The 14820-nt window shown below is 46.6% G+C and overlaps 1 protein-coding gene and 1 long non-coding RNA gene across 3 annotated transcripts in view; both read left to right on the top strand.

Annotated features, from left to right (window-relative positions):
• TTC27 (tetratricopeptide repeat domain 27) overlaps positions 1 to 1990 on the top strand; it is a 131328-nt gene extending 129338 nt beyond the window's left edge. The window contains exons 19-20 of the mRNA XM_024552639.3: positions 455 to 555; positions 1764 to 1990. Of these exons, the coding sequence (XP_024408407.2) occupies positions 455 to 555; positions 1764 to 1886 (224 nt within the window). The 3' untranslated portion in view covers positions 1887 to 1990. The remainder of the gene's footprint in view (positions 1 to 454; positions 556 to 1763) is intronic.
• Positions 1991 to 5634: 3644 nt separating this feature from the next.
• LOC139440967 (uncharacterized) lies at positions 5635 to 8430 on the top strand. 2 transcript variants are annotated; one of them, XR_011651300.1, is made up of 4 exons: positions 5635 to 5853; positions 7061 to 7147; positions 7390 to 7508; positions 8199 to 8430. It is a non-coding gene; the product is annotated as an uncharacterized lncRNA (long non-coding RNA). The 2 variants fall into 2 exon arrangements; XR_011651299.1 differs by having other exon boundaries at positions 7056 to 7147.
• Positions 8431 to 14820: the final 6390 nt, after the last annotated feature.

Below are 14820 nucleotides of genomic sequence, written 5' to 3'. Positions count from 1 at the left end.
TCACTTCCTTGGGCCAGTGTCATCAGCATTGTGAGTCCCCACTAGGGACTCAGTCCTGGGGAAGCCACACTAAGATAGGTCGCATCTGTTTGGCCTACTGTGGGCACTTTGTGTTCAATCTGATTTTGTCTGTTTCTAAGTAACTTCATTGTGTGTGTGTGTGTGTGTATTTGGTGGGGGTAGGGTCTTTTCCCAATGGTCTGCAACTCACCAAAATTCACCTATTTTCCTCAAAATTCTCTTTTTACCAAGTTACCCTTCTGAAAGAAATATAAATGGGAGAATTATGCACATAATTATCCTTTTTCCAAATTAAGAACTTTCCATGGAAAATATTTCTAAAGCCTATTACTATAAAATCTTAATTAAATAATTGTGGGGTTATTTATTTTTTTTTACCTGTGATTATCATCAGCAGTTTTTACAGATGCTTTTCCCTCCATTTGCCCTCCAGTGGCTGTGAAATGCAGTGAGAACAAGTCCAGTCCCCAAGAAGCTGTGCAGGTGCTTTCTTCCGTGCGGCTCAACCTGCGGGGCCTGGTGTCTAAGGCCAAGGTGAGAGCGGGAGCGGCGGCCGTCCGATGGGACAAGGCCTGAGTGCCGGCCAGCTGCTCTTGAAGTTCCTTTTACGTCAGCGGTGATTTTAGGCCCGCGTTACATTTTCGGTGTAGGCTCCCAGGTAGACACTTGTACCGGTGGGGATCTTACTGGCCCGATGGCTAGACCCCGTCAGTGAGGGTAACTTGGGACTCTGAGAAACTAACACAGTCCAGCCCTTCATGCTTTTTCTAAATTAACACACTGCCCTTTCATTTATCACTTTTCCCAAAGTGGGGCGTACATGCTACTGGTAGCACTTGGGTGAACTTACAGTCTTAATGTAGATTTATTTCCATGTGTATTGGAAAAAGTCTAACTAGCACAACAGACTTACAATTTCATGAATATTAGTGCTCATTTTTTCATTTAGAGTAATGCTCCACTGTTTTCTTTAAAAAAGACTTTTATTGTATGAAAATTGCTTTAGAGAAAAAATTAGTAAGCAGGTCGTCTGTGGATTTGACAAGAGTGGTTCAGGTAGATGGGTGACTCAGGTTTGACACTGAACACACACACCCTCAGTTTACACACGGGGCTGGGGCAGGGGCAGGGATGCCTGCACGGCGCCCAGTTCCTGGGCCCAGCAAGCAGTGCCCGGGGGGGCCCCACAGCATCTTGGAGGTAGGTTGCATGGTGCCTCTCAGGGCAGTTCCTTTGGGGGTGGGGGGGAGCTTAGTTACTTTTATTTTGCTGCTTTGTTTTGCTTTTACTAAATCTTGATCATCTTTGTGGCCTCTGAGTCCTAAGTTCAGAAATTTAATTATAATTAAATTTCAAGTAATTAGCATAAAGGGTCTGATTTATATGAATTTGAATATAAAGTATATTTTTGCTTGTATATACAATGAGTAGGTTTGTTTTGGATGAATAATATACATTCATCCAGAACCCATCCTACGACCTTGAACCGAATAATCAATATTCATAGCAAGCGTGTTGAAGAGCAGAACTCATTTGAATTGACAAGTTCAAGTGTGTTGTTTATTCATCCTTTGTCGCAGCTGGTGCATTTGTAGGTGGTCGGCAGAACAAATACTGCCGTTGCTGTTATGACGTTGTGGAATTGTTATGCAAAGGGAATTGTAATTCTGTACTTTGCTTCTATATTATTTCAAAGAGATTTTCATTGTTTTGATAGTTCTACTTTGTCCTTTATGTTGCAGCAACTTTTTACAGATGTGGCAAGTGGAGAAATTTCTAGCGAGTTAGCTGATGACGTGGCAGCTATGGACGCAGTCGTGGGAGATCTCCAAGACCTCAGCAACCAGTTTCACAATCAGTATTGACCCTCCTGGGGGCACGTGCTGGAAAAGGGTCTTTGGCCTCTGGAATTCTCTTTTCCCCGTGTATCTGAAACACAAGGTATTGAGTTTTTAAATAAATTTCTTTTTTATGGCCAACACTCTTGCTTTTGTTATTTTTCCCCCACATATTTGAATTTCCTGAGGTACATTAAATGAAAAGTCCCCTATTTCTTTAGCTTAGTTACAGTTGAATTCAGTATTTTTATTATTTTTGATGTAATTCAGTGAAAAGGAAAAAAAAATTGTAGTTTCCTTTTTAGCATAGAGTTTATTCTCTCTCAGCCTAAAATGAATTAGATTATTCTTTGGAAAAACTTGGTTCAAACAAGGAAAAAAAAAATCACATACTACAAGTTTGTGGAATCATTAGATCGTCTGCTTTATTATCCAAAAGTGATAAAAGACTAGATTTGGTGATGGAAACCTTTACACTTCTTGAGATTTTGTATCTGTGTCAGAGACACAGGCTTGGCTAAATTAGAAATGCGGGCATGGTTGAACTTCTAAACCAAGGAGATGGGAGGAGAAATGACACCTCTTCTGCTCCGGCTGTTATCCCCCCGCAGCCGGGCTGAGCCTCCCCGTGCGTGCCGCCGGCCCTAACGATGGTTGTTCAGTAAGGTTAGTGTGAGTGAAGACAGCTATAAATGGTGCCGTGTTACAAAATGCCAAAGTACAACGCTCCCTTAGTAATGTCTCTGGGAACAGATACTGCAGGCAGCAGCTGAGCTTAATAATCTTACTAGAAAATCATGGGGAGGAATTCTGAGTCCTGGCTCGGGCTGTTGAATTTTGGGTTCCATGCATAAGTCATTTGACCCTTGCTTTTTTCCATGTGCTTTTTTTATAAAGTGTTTATAATTTCAATTCCTTGCTTCCTTGGAAATTTCAACTGCCTTTTGGGATTTAATCCATAATTATAATCCGTAAGTAGAAGTATCATAAACAGTGAAAAAGCAGTCTTTAAACACTTTCATCAACAGATTGTGGTTAGGAACGCTCACCAGTGCTCTCGTTCCTTAACCATTTGCTTGTCTCATACTGGCCTAAAACAAAGTTGACGTATGGCCCAAAGCAGCTTTTCTTACATGAGATACAGTAACTATGCGAAAGACCGAGAAAAGGAGGTAGTAGCATGAGTTACCATTAAATGTTCGCTCTTATGGAAGCCGTTGGGGAATAGGTGGGTAATGGCTGCAGGAAGGCAGGGAGGGTTTAAGGTGAACTCTGTCCCTACCTAGTTGTGAACCTCCACAGAAAACAGATAAACACTAAAAAGTGCAACGAGTGCAGGAAACAAATGACTGAAGAAGAGCTAACCAGTTTCAGAAGTTTTTAGTTCTCAGTTAGTTCCCCTTTGGGTTCCAGGTGGAGAGGCATCGGGGACTGAGTACTGTCACGAACCACGTGACCAAAGGATTAAAGGATTGTCCCTTTCCCATCCTGTGCTCAGATTCTGTGCTGCACCAAAGTCTCTAGGATGCTGTGTATACCCTCTTTCATCTTGAAATGATCTCACAAAGGAGAGACTTATTAGATGTCTTCTTTTTACGTCATAAACCTGTTAGCTGTGTTTAATAATCTTGTGTGCATGTTTAACAAAACTGAAGAAAACATTTGGGGAGGCACTATGGCAAAGCAAGAGAAGCTTGGGTTTTATCAAAACCTCATCTCTACCACCTCCCAAGACTTAACACTCAGGTACTGGATCCCTTCATCTACAAGATGAACGTGGTGGTAATAGGCCCTCCGTCAAGTTCTGCTTATCTCTTTCAGACTCTGACCCAGCCTTCAAGTCCGTAACTCAGTATCTGTTTGAACAGCTATGTTTCATTTACTGTGGGGTCTCTGGTGCTTTATAATGCTGTAGTATGATTTGAATATTTGCTGTTTCCAAATGTCTTTTCTAGATTTCAACTTTTATTTTCCGGTATTGATACGTTTGTTTTCAGAATTACTTTTTTGCTTTGTCAACTAAAAATGTATAGATGAGATACTCTCATCTTTGCTGTGTTCTCAGCATGAATAATCATGCTAACAGGTACCAGTTTCTCAGTTCTCACGACATACTAGGTAGGTCTGTGTATTACCAGGAAACCAAAGGTCACAAACTCTGGATGGAGAAATAGCCAGAATTCAAAGGTGGCCACTGCCTGTGTTGATACTGGCTCTGCGGGGGCCAGAAAAAGCTGCAGTGCTCAGCTGATGCCGGTCTTCTCACAGTGGGCTACCTGGGAAACGCGCCTGGCCTTGTTGAGAAGGTTCTTCAAGGAGAGAAAGTATGGAGGTCTCGGTTAAGGTTATTTAGTTTTCTTAAAAAAATTTAATACATTCCTCATTAGTCTTTTCCGAAGAAGTAGCATAGTAAGTGGAGCCCCTAACTACAGAGGAGTTAAAAATACATCCTAATGGAATAAGGAATCCCTTCTCTACACCCAAACTCCAAACCCAGGAGGCTGAGAGAGCTGGTGGTAAGTCTGGGAAGCATGGGGTGTGTGTCGGAGCAGCGAGTTGCGTGGTGGGGATCAGAGTGAATCCGGGGGCCTCGTTTGGGGGTGGAGAGCTTGGCCTTCCCTCAGACGAAGGTCAGGTGGGACAGGACTGGGGGGAACATTGAAAGCATTGGCTCATTCAGTTGCGCACCAAGGCTCTTCTCTCCGTGCTGCTCTCGTTTCTGTCTGACGGGCTGCTGGCGTGCTGTTCGAGAGCAGAAACGTACAGAAGACGTGACCCCCGGCGAGGGCAGTAAATCCGCCTGCTTTCCAGACTGCCGGCAACGGCTGTGACGCAAGCAGAGGCACGTCTAGTTTGGGCTGTTTGTGACCATTTTCCCAAATCACGGTAACTCCGCGTTAAACCCCTGGGCGAGCCTGAATAAAAGTACTCTTTTTTCCATTTCTGTTTTTATAACATCCACATCAATCTCAATCACTGTTTAGATAAGGTAACTGTACTTTACTGGCCAGGAGTGAGGAATAAAACCTGCGAGGGGGGTGCGGCGCGCTTCCTCTCTGCCAGCCCCAGCTCCGGCCTCTGTGCTGAAATGGCAAAGAGCCTTCATTCAGTGGCGGGTGCCACGCTGCGGTGACACAGATGGATTTTTCACAGCGTGCAGAAGTGCTTATAAATAGATAGGTTTCAATCAACAAGCAGCGTATTCAGCCGTGTGCTCAAGTATAGTAGCTGCATTCATTAGACAGACATTTCCACTAATCCCAAGACTGTGCGAATAAAAGCGTAATCCCTTAGGAGCTAAAGGTAGTGCTGGCTTGCTTTTAACTCTTGTGCAGTCCTTCTCAGGCCAAGGCTGGTGAATAATTGTAGCTGCATAAGTTTTTCACCAAGTGAACTGTAAAGCTGAGCTTATCTTGAAATTTTTTCTTTCCTTATTTTTTTCAGTTGCAGCGGCTTACTGGACAAAGAGGTGCTTTTTACTCTAGATATGCAGCTGCAGCGAAAGCCAGTTTAGAGACCAGTTTCGTGTGTGTCTGTGTGTGCTCACGGGTGGAGTGTGTGTTTTCGTTTTTGTATGAGGAAGCACCTTCTCTTTCACCCTGGTTAATAAAGAGTTTGCCCAGATTTTGTTTTCCTTTGGGATCAATAACAAGTTAATGCCAATTCAGAGGAGATTCACAAACTCTGATTAGAGGGGTTGGACTTTTTAACATGGCCCTTTTCTTCCTTGGGCTTGGCTTTGTTCAATGAGGTCTTCACTCCTCCCACATCATTCAGAGCTGGTTGTAATTAGTTTGCTTAGCACAACACTGTAACTTGTCCCTTGCCAGTGATGTCAGATCTGCCTTTTTATTATTCTGACTTCTTATAAATGGCAGTAACCCGTGCGTCAGCCACACCATCTCTGGCCCTGTGTCAGCATTGTGATCTATGAAAGGGACTCCTGCCAAGGACTGGGAGGCAGACAGCTGCATTAAAGGGGGTCTTCTGACCGGTGAGTATCGGCCATTTTTTAATCTTTTGTGGTGTTATTGCCAGGAAGGGGTGTGGGGGCAGGCGGAGGCACGTTCATGTTGTTCGGAAGCTACCCCGTGCATTGCTGACTTTTTCCAGACGGGGGGCTCGGGTGAACACCGGTGTCTGTAGGCAGAAGTCATTACCCAATGCTGTCCATGGGCACAGAAGTGTTTCCTGAAGACTCTGTTACTGTGGGACTCGAGGAAGTCCTTAGCCCCTCTGCGGCCTGTCAGTGGTCCGTGTGACAGAGATGTTACAACAAGATCAGTGGGGAAGAGGCATGTAGCGGGGTTTGGAAATAAAAAGGTTGAATAGAAATATAAGTAAGAGTGTTTTAGAAACCACTGGATAAAAAGCATCGACACCACCTTTCCTGTTCCCCGGCTGGGAGCTGCTGGCATCAGAGCTGCTGGGCCCCCACGCCGTGTCGTGGTTCTCAGTGTGTTCCCTCTGCAGCATCTGGTCCCCGTTTCCGGGCTGCTGATGCAGATCGGGGAAGGGGTGAGGGAAAGGATGTGATGGGTTTTAATGAAGTGAAGGAGAAAGAACAACAACTTCCCATCGTCAGAATTTCTCAGCTTAGTGCTAGAAAAAGGAAAGAGAAAGGGTTGTAAGGAAGAAGAGGTGGGAAAATGATGAAATAGGAATTGATTGACTAGAGTGAACTTGGGTTAGAAGACCTGGATTCAAGTCCCACTTCTTAGCCATGACCACACCTGAGCCCCAGGAGCCCCTTGGGGCCTCAGTGTCCTCAACAGGGAAACGCAAACAGCCACCCTGCGGACCAGACAGAGTTGCTGTGGGGTCACATTGGATGGTATGTGTGAAGTATTTTGTGAGCGACTGCGCATAATTAGCCCTTGTTATGATCGCGAGAAAGGGGCATTGTGGACGGCGTCTCGGGTCCCAGCGCTGGTGCGGTCCCTGGGTGGGGGCATCCAGCAGCTTGGCACCAGTGTCCCTAATCCCCATGGGGTCGTAACCCGTGGTGTGAGAAACAGTGCTGCAGACCTTTTCCAGGGTCTGTGCGCCCTTCATCCCTCTCCTCCCCGAAGTCAGTTTGCCCTGTAGGATGTCTGGTGCCAGGGTTGATGGAAGCCAGCTTGGTATTTTTACAGCTGGCTGGCCAAAACTAAAGAAAACTCTGCTTATGCCTCAACAGTCCTTTTTCACGAAAAGTGCAGGTATCAGCAGCAGAACGAGGGTGGCTCCGCGTGCTAAGGAGATTCCCCGACCGTAAGCAGCAGCAGGATGCAGAGGTACTATTGCAGGTAGGTGTGCTCAGCCGAATGTTCACCTTCTCCCCTCGGTTACACAAGTGCTCCATCCGTGTTCATTGTCAAAAAGGCAGAAAATGCCAATAAGCAAAAAGAAAAAAATTAAAGCACCCCAAATCCCACCCCTGTAGACGATAATCCCGTTAACGTGTTTCTGCATATCCTTCTGGACTATGATATATATGTCTGAGAATGAGAGGCTTCTGAAAAAAAACTAATTAAGCTTTCTAATTAAGTGCATGGATGCAGGTCTGTCTTCAGCCTGGGGGCCCGGAGCCAGGGGACGCATGGCGGCCCGCGCACCATACAGCCAAATATTGAGAGTTACACAGCAAGAGAAACACTGCTCAGCAAGGTCTGTTCTACTCTTTGATCTTGAAAGGGCTCCTTCCTACCGGCTTGGAAGGCCGTATTTTAATTTAGGGCCCTCAGAGCGTCAGAATTCCGGACCGGAAGAGGGCGGTGCAGGGAGATTGGCCTCCCTCAGTCCACCTGCCCTGCAGGGGCCGCATGTGCACACCGAGTGTCAGGTCTGTCCTGCCACCCCCGACAGCTGCCCCTCTGACCTAGGAGGACACACACTGGGGTCCTCTTCCCCACTCAGGAACATGGGCCCGGGGAAGGGGCCCACACAGGCTGCGATGCAGGTGTTGTGCACTCGGGGGTCCCAGGTGCCTGAGCATGGTCTAGAAGGTGGGGCTGGCACAGGCTCTAGGTGAATATGTCTCTTCAGTCCTGAGAGCAAGGGGACAGAGGGACCTTTAGAACTGAAAGGCTCAGGGCAGATTCACTCTGCCTGGCTTTAAGGCTGGGACCGATAGGAAAATGGTGTCAGATACAGAAGATGTTGGGGGGAACACTCATTCCCCACTCCTTATTTAGAAGAGAGAGAATGTCCATTCCATGTGGTAGGAAGGAAAAGAGTAGGAGGGACAATTCAGCCATTTCGCCTCTGTGCACTCAGTGACCCAGTCCAGTGCAGGAGGAGTGACTTCAGGAAGCAGACGAGCTCAACTCTCTTCCTCTCTTCCTTCCTCCCTCTCAGGACTTTTCTGCCAGGAGAGGCCGCACTGTCTTCCCGACCCTGCTCTCCGTGTGGGCACCCTGGAGTTAAAGCCAGGCCTGTCCAAGAGGTGCCCCTCTCTCTGCTCCCTGGTGGGGCAGGGGCTCTGGGTTGAGGTCAAAATCTTCCGTAATGGATTAATCCAAGAGATAGGCTTCAGGAGAAGTACCAGGGGCCCAAATGTGATACCACATCAAAATAATAAAACTGATGTTTTGACTCCTATCGGTCTGTGTCCAGGGTCTCCACCTCGATTGGTTTCAAAATTAGTTCAGAGAGGGGAGGGGGGAGTGATTAACTACAAGAGCCAGAATTCTTGGGTCTGAGCCCCAGCTGTGTTCACGGAGTTGTCCAGTGAACTTTTGTGGGGGTCTGGTGGATTTCTAATTGTGGCTATGAATCAGAACCACCTAAAGCATTTTATCAAAAACAAACAAACAACGCTTGTTTTAAACCCTGGAAACTCAAAACTTCACTGGGCCTGAGCAGATGTGTTTTTCAAGCTCCCTAGGTGACTCTGGTGCTTCTCTGCGTTGGGGAATTATCCGTGTTTGGGAATTATCTGCGTTGGGGAATTACCTATGTTTGGGGATGTAATTTCTGCGTCTCTTTGTCATAGGCTGACAATAAGGATCACAAGGCACTGAATACTAAAGGTCTCTACATAAAGTACTGCTACTTTTGTCGACTAATTTTCTAGTATATTGGCATTCATAATTATCTAGTAGTACTAACTTCTGCAGTAACTAAATAATGTACATTTGGAGTAAAATACAGTGAAATCTATATGAATTTCACTCACCAGCAATTTCACTGACTAGACACCTAGGGAAACCCATATTTAGAGCATCTAAATATACTGGGTAAAACTTTAAAAAAAGCTTTTCCTTTTAAATGGATGGATGAATTTGTGAGAAAATAGGGAAGTTCTGGGTGGCAATAAGCATGATTCAAGAGAAGTAAATGAGTGTGAACAGGGTGGTGCACCCAGAAAGCATCTACTAATTCTGGGGCGGGCACTTTGGTGTTAAAGGGCCGAGTGTGCCTGGGGACTGGGAGTGAGGCCCGGCCCAGCTGGGTGGTAGGTTGGTTTGGAGATCCTCTGTCTCCAGGACCATCTCCTTGAAAAGTGGAAAAATACAGCGAAACCCCCCTCCGCAGAGTCTATCTCAGACTTGGCTCTGGATTATAAGGAAAAAGAAAGAAAAATTTCTTCTCTGATAATTCCTAACTATAAGGCTGCTCCTATTTTGGACTTCATGCTCCCTGAGAGGCCGGCCGCCAAAAATTTCTATCTGGCGCAGCCAGACTGATGTGCCCCCAGCTATTTGCTGGGATCGACCTCTGTGCAGGAACGCACTTTGAATACAGACCTCACTGCGTTCTTCCCATACGATTCCAAGAAATACCAATTCACAATGAGAAACCAGAAACGTATCAGTAGATAGGGCACCATCAGTTGAAACAACGACAGAATAAGATTGACACAGGCCACAGATGTTGGAGTTTGTACAAAATTAGCCACAGATGTTGAAATTAGATACAAAAAAAATTAGCCACAGATGTTGGAATCATACAAAATGTAGAAAAAAAAACTTAAAAAAATGTTTGCTAACCTCTCTGGCCCCTACCCAGGAGATGCCAGTAGGATGCCCCTCCCTGTAGCGACAATCACAAATGTCTCTGGATGAGGGTGAGTGTCGCCTGGGGTGGGTAGTGGCGGGATGAGGTGGGGGAGGAATTGCCCTCTTTCCAGAACCACCGGGTTCACCAGCAGATCAGAGCGAAGAGAGAATTAGTGGAGGGAAGGGTAGCTCTGGAGATAGCAGCACATTCATATCAGAACAGGAGAAAACTAAAAGAGAAGTTAGGAGAAATGGAGATTGGAATTCCAGAAAAATGTGCCTAATCAAAATTTCAGAACAGTATTAAAAAGAATGGGGAAGAGACATTTGAAGAGTTAGCAGCTGAAAATTCTTCAGAATTGATGAAAATTATTGATTTTCCAATTCAGAATTTCCATATAGATTAAAAAAAGTCAACTTGCACAAACCTTCAGGGATTTTGAAAAGGAAACATGTTTTAATGATGCCGTTTATAATACCATAAACATTTAGATACGTAGGAAATAATGTTTTGAAAGATAGCAAATACCTCAGCAGAAAACTAACACATTTCCAGGAAAATTAAAGAAGTCCTACGTAAATAATAAGTAGGATAAACTATACTCATGAATTTCAAAACTCAATATAGTAAAGGTGTTTCTCCACAAATTGATCTACAGACTCGATATAGTCTTAGTCAAAATTCTAGTAGATGTTTTTGTGGAAATCAAACTTCTGATGCTAAAGCGCATGTGAGAATTCGGGTTCTGAGAGTGCCGGAGCCGTCTGGAGCAAATCGGCAGGCTGACACTACCGGGTACCAGACTTACAAAGCGACAGGAACTGAGAGTGTGGTATCGGTGCAAGGACAAATGCATAGAGCAAGGAAACAATGTGGAACCCAAACGTACACACACGTACACACTGGCTTATGACGGAGGTGACATTGCCAAACAGCGGAGAAAGGATGACCTTTTCAATCAGTGGGGCTGAGTTACTTAGCTATGCATATGAGAACACCTGAACCTTGACCCCTTAGCTCATACCACACATAAAAATCAATTCTAAGTGAATGGTAGCCCTAAGTGTGAAACAATGAAGCTTGTGGCAGATAAGATACGCGAATAGCTTTGTGACACTGGGGGAGGTAAAGATTTCTTGAGTGGGACACCAAAGCACTAATCCCACAGGAAAAATTTTGTGGTGTTGGACCTCCCGAAAGTTAGAAGCTTCTATTCATCGAAAGGCAAGACAAGGAGAATGGAAGCTAAAGGAAAGGAGTGGATATTAACAATACATATGACCCGAAAAGGTGTGTATTCCGAATATTTGTAAAATAAATTAAAACTGTGAATCAATAAGAAAAGAAACACGCCAACTAATAAACAGAGCATGCCCCGAAAGCAGATCGCCCAGTGGCTCATAAAACTACAAACTATGCTCCGACTCAGCCGTCAGAGGAAAGCAAGTGCGCGTCACAAGGAGATGACCGTGTGCTCAGATGGGCTAGTACTGGAATGACCGTGCCTCCCCAGTGTCAGTGAGGGTGTGGGGTGACAGCGACTCGTAGACCTCGCTGACAGGCCCTGGCTGGACAGCTCAGTTGGTGAGAGTGTGACCCCAACACACCGAGGTTGTGGGTCTGATTCCTGGTCAGGGCACGAATAGCAATCAACTGATGAGCGTATAAAGAAGTAGGACGACAAATCCATGTCTCTCCTCCCTAAAATCTATAAATGAAAAGATTTACTGACATAAATAAAAACATTCCTGATAGGAACGTAATTCGACATACACATCCTGAAGAAACACCCGCTGACCCAACAGTTTCACCCCTAGGTGCACACACGGAAGCGCAAAGGCAGGTGTGCTTGCGCTGAAACGCTTGTGCGAGAACGGCCCGAGCTGTGCAGCGGAGGAGTGCGCAGCAAGGAGCACGAGCTTCCTGCCCCCGCGCCACAGCAACGGCGGGCGTGAGTCGCAAACGTGAAAAAAGTAGCGTGCACGTTTCTGTACATACAATACAAAGTTCGACAAGCAGATGGAATTAAACCACATTTCTTTGGGAAGCGTGCTTGGGCGTTGCAACTGTGAAGGAAAGCAAGGAGACGATTGCCACAAAGCCAGGGACAGTGGTTACTTTCCTGGGCACCCAGGGTGACGGCCGGGAGGTGCACCTGCGCTTCTGGGCAGGGCCCTGCTATCGATTAGCTTGGTCACGGTGAACAGTGTTCTTCTGTCAAATCATCGAGCTCTACACTTTTGTTCTGCACGTTTTTCTGAATGTGTGTTATATTTTGGAGTAAAAAAAAGAAACATTAAAGTATTAGGAACAGTGTTGCAGCCACTTTTAATGTGAACCTGAGTGTCTTCCCCCGACTGGCTTCTGTCGACTTTCTGCCTCTTGGGCCTCTCCTTCCTGAGGAGACCTGGCTCCTCACGTGACTTTCCTCGCAAGTCGCCAAACTGACTTTTGAGGAAGCATGCTGCTTTTCGAGGTGAAAGTTTGCATCCAAACCCAAACTTAACCCGTGTAACTTTAACTCTCCATCCACCTTCCTCTTTACCAAACACCTCCTTAAACAAAACATAGCCTGTTATAGCTATAAGACAAAAATGTGGGTCACTTGACATCCTACCTAAAGCTTTACTTCTCGTGTCTAACACAGTTGAGATCCTGCACCTTCCCACGTTGCCGCCAGGACAAATCGTGGAGCACTAACCTATGGGGACCGGGCCAGCACTGAGTCACTGATAGAGTGTGGCCATCGTGGTGACCAAAGGCAGCTTCTCACATTTCTTCCTGAAAACCGTGGTGTTGACATGTTTAATATCCTGTGGCATTTCCTCCGGGCTGCGTAGTTTGATGGAAAATGCCCCCGTTGATGTGTGATGGCCAAGTCGAACAGCAGGGCCGTGAGACCCTCTGCTTCACCGCTCCGGCTGGGGTGATTTCCCTCGAGGCTGTAACAGAAATCCCGATAGTCATATCTTGGCTAGATCCCCAAACTGCCACTTTTGGGGAGAGCACTTCTGTGTGCCTGGATGATTTTTGAAAAAATAAAGGTGAAATTTCACCCACAACTTCATAGGGAACAATAAATCAAAATCCAGACCACTACAAAAAAAAAGAAAAAAAATAAAAGAAGAGATAACCCAGGGTCTTAAGCTTTTCTGGAAGAATTCCAAAAAGACATATTTGAAGAGAATGCCTCAGAGGGCGATCCTAAATACACTGGTGACCTGCAGATCAAAGACACTGTATTTTATGGGCTGCCCTGGCCTGGCCGATTGGACTGTGCTTCTCTCACTGGTACGCACCTCCAGATAAACCCTCCCCTCTCTCTCCTCTCTTCCTTTGAGAATCGCAAGAGTAACAAATCACCCCTGACAGCGTCTGGTCTCTCCTCTTCAGGAATGTAGCTGGTACATGCTTTACGTGAAGGAGGCAACCCTAGGACGGGGTATGACCAGGCGGAGTGGAGAGTATCCTGTTTCATCTGCGCAGGACAAAAGAGCGTCTTTCCTTTCCCAGAGCACGCACGAGTCTGCGGACTGGAGTGAAAACAGACTGGCTGGCTTGGCCCTGAGCTCAGAGACAAGGCTGGCAGGGAGAGGGGCCGCCGAGAGGTAAGGGGTTCACCTTCTCTTCTCAGTTCTTCTTACACAATAGAATCCCGACATGCGACGGGGTCAGTGATTGACACGGGGTCACTTATCCTGGCCTGTGACATTCCAGCAAAATAAACTGCTTCCTGCGCTGACCTCAAGTTCTGTAGGGGCATTTGGGATATAATTATTAAAATGTTATGAGTTTCTCACAAGTTTGTGTTAGAGATTCAGTGAACCATGGACAAGGCAGGCTGACTCCACGGTGGCCCCCAGTGATCTCCGCCTGCTGGTGTTCTTGGCATCCTGTAATGTCCTTCCTTTGAACAGTGTGATTCTCACCAGTTAAATATCGGCGACATCGACAGGATGTCACTGCTGTGATTAGACTACGAGGGCACTGGCTCCTGTCTTACCAGCAGACCCTCTCGCTTACAGGTCCCCCCAGTGGAGAGGTCAGGAAGTCGAGGATGGCCTTGGGCCAGCAGTCAGCAAAGCCCAGAGAGAAGGGAGGAGGGAAGGACCTGAGGAAGTCCCTCAGTCCAATAGCCCTCAAGAAACTGGGTTCTGACAAAAACACATTATTTGGAAGCGGATCCTCCCTCTGTTGAACCTTCAGATGAGACCCTGCCCCGGACCAGCTCCTTGATTCCATCCTGGCGAGACTCAGACCCTGAAGTCAAGGTCTCAGCTGTCCCTGGACGCCTGTCTCACAAAAGCTGACATAACAGACGTGTGCCTCAAGTCGCTAGGTTCGCCTCAGCAATTTGTTACAGAGCAATAGACGACCCAGCAGATTCACCCGCCGTGTTTTCCATGACCTAAACCCAGGCATTCTCTGGTAATTACCAAGTGGCTTTGGAAGACATTCCCACCGTTGTCTCTCAGGGGGTGGACTGACACCCCGTTAAACTTGATGTGCTGTCACCGTGTGTCACACTGTGTCCAAGTCACTCATGCCCTTGGCTGTCTGTGGACGAAGAGATCACACGAGGGTTAGCCTTAAGAAGCCTCTGTGCTCTTAAATGTGGCTGTCGTTAGTCCTGTCACCACTCTGCTTAAGGACCTTTCAGAGTTCTCCATGAAATACAGACTCTTTTTGTGACATTCCTAACGTGACCCCAAGCCACCCTCCCTGGCGTTCTCCTCATGACACCACCCCCCGCCAGCCTCCCCGTGTCTGCGTCCTCGCTCCCACTGCCCTCGGATGCTGCCCCTCCCTGCAGCTGCTGGTGTCTGCCTGGGAAAGCCTAGCTCCCCACGAGGCTCCTCCCCCGTCCCCCGTCTGCCCCTAAGCCCATGTGCTGTCTCCCCTCCTTATATACACCCCCATCCACTCCCGCCATCCTTCGCGTATTTCTCAGGTGCTGACCTTCATCCTGGTTTGCTTT

The sequence above is a fragment of the Desmodus rotundus genome, chromosome 5, assembly GCF_022682495.2.
Source record: "Desmodus rotundus isolate HL8 chromosome 5, HLdesRot8A.1, whole genome shotgun sequence".
In the NCBI taxonomy this organism is placed as follows: domain Eukaryota; kingdom Metazoa; phylum Chordata; class Mammalia; order Chiroptera; family Phyllostomidae; genus Desmodus; species Desmodus rotundus.
Note: the sequence above shows the minus strand (reverse complement) of the source record. Positions and strands in the feature narration are given on the sequence as shown.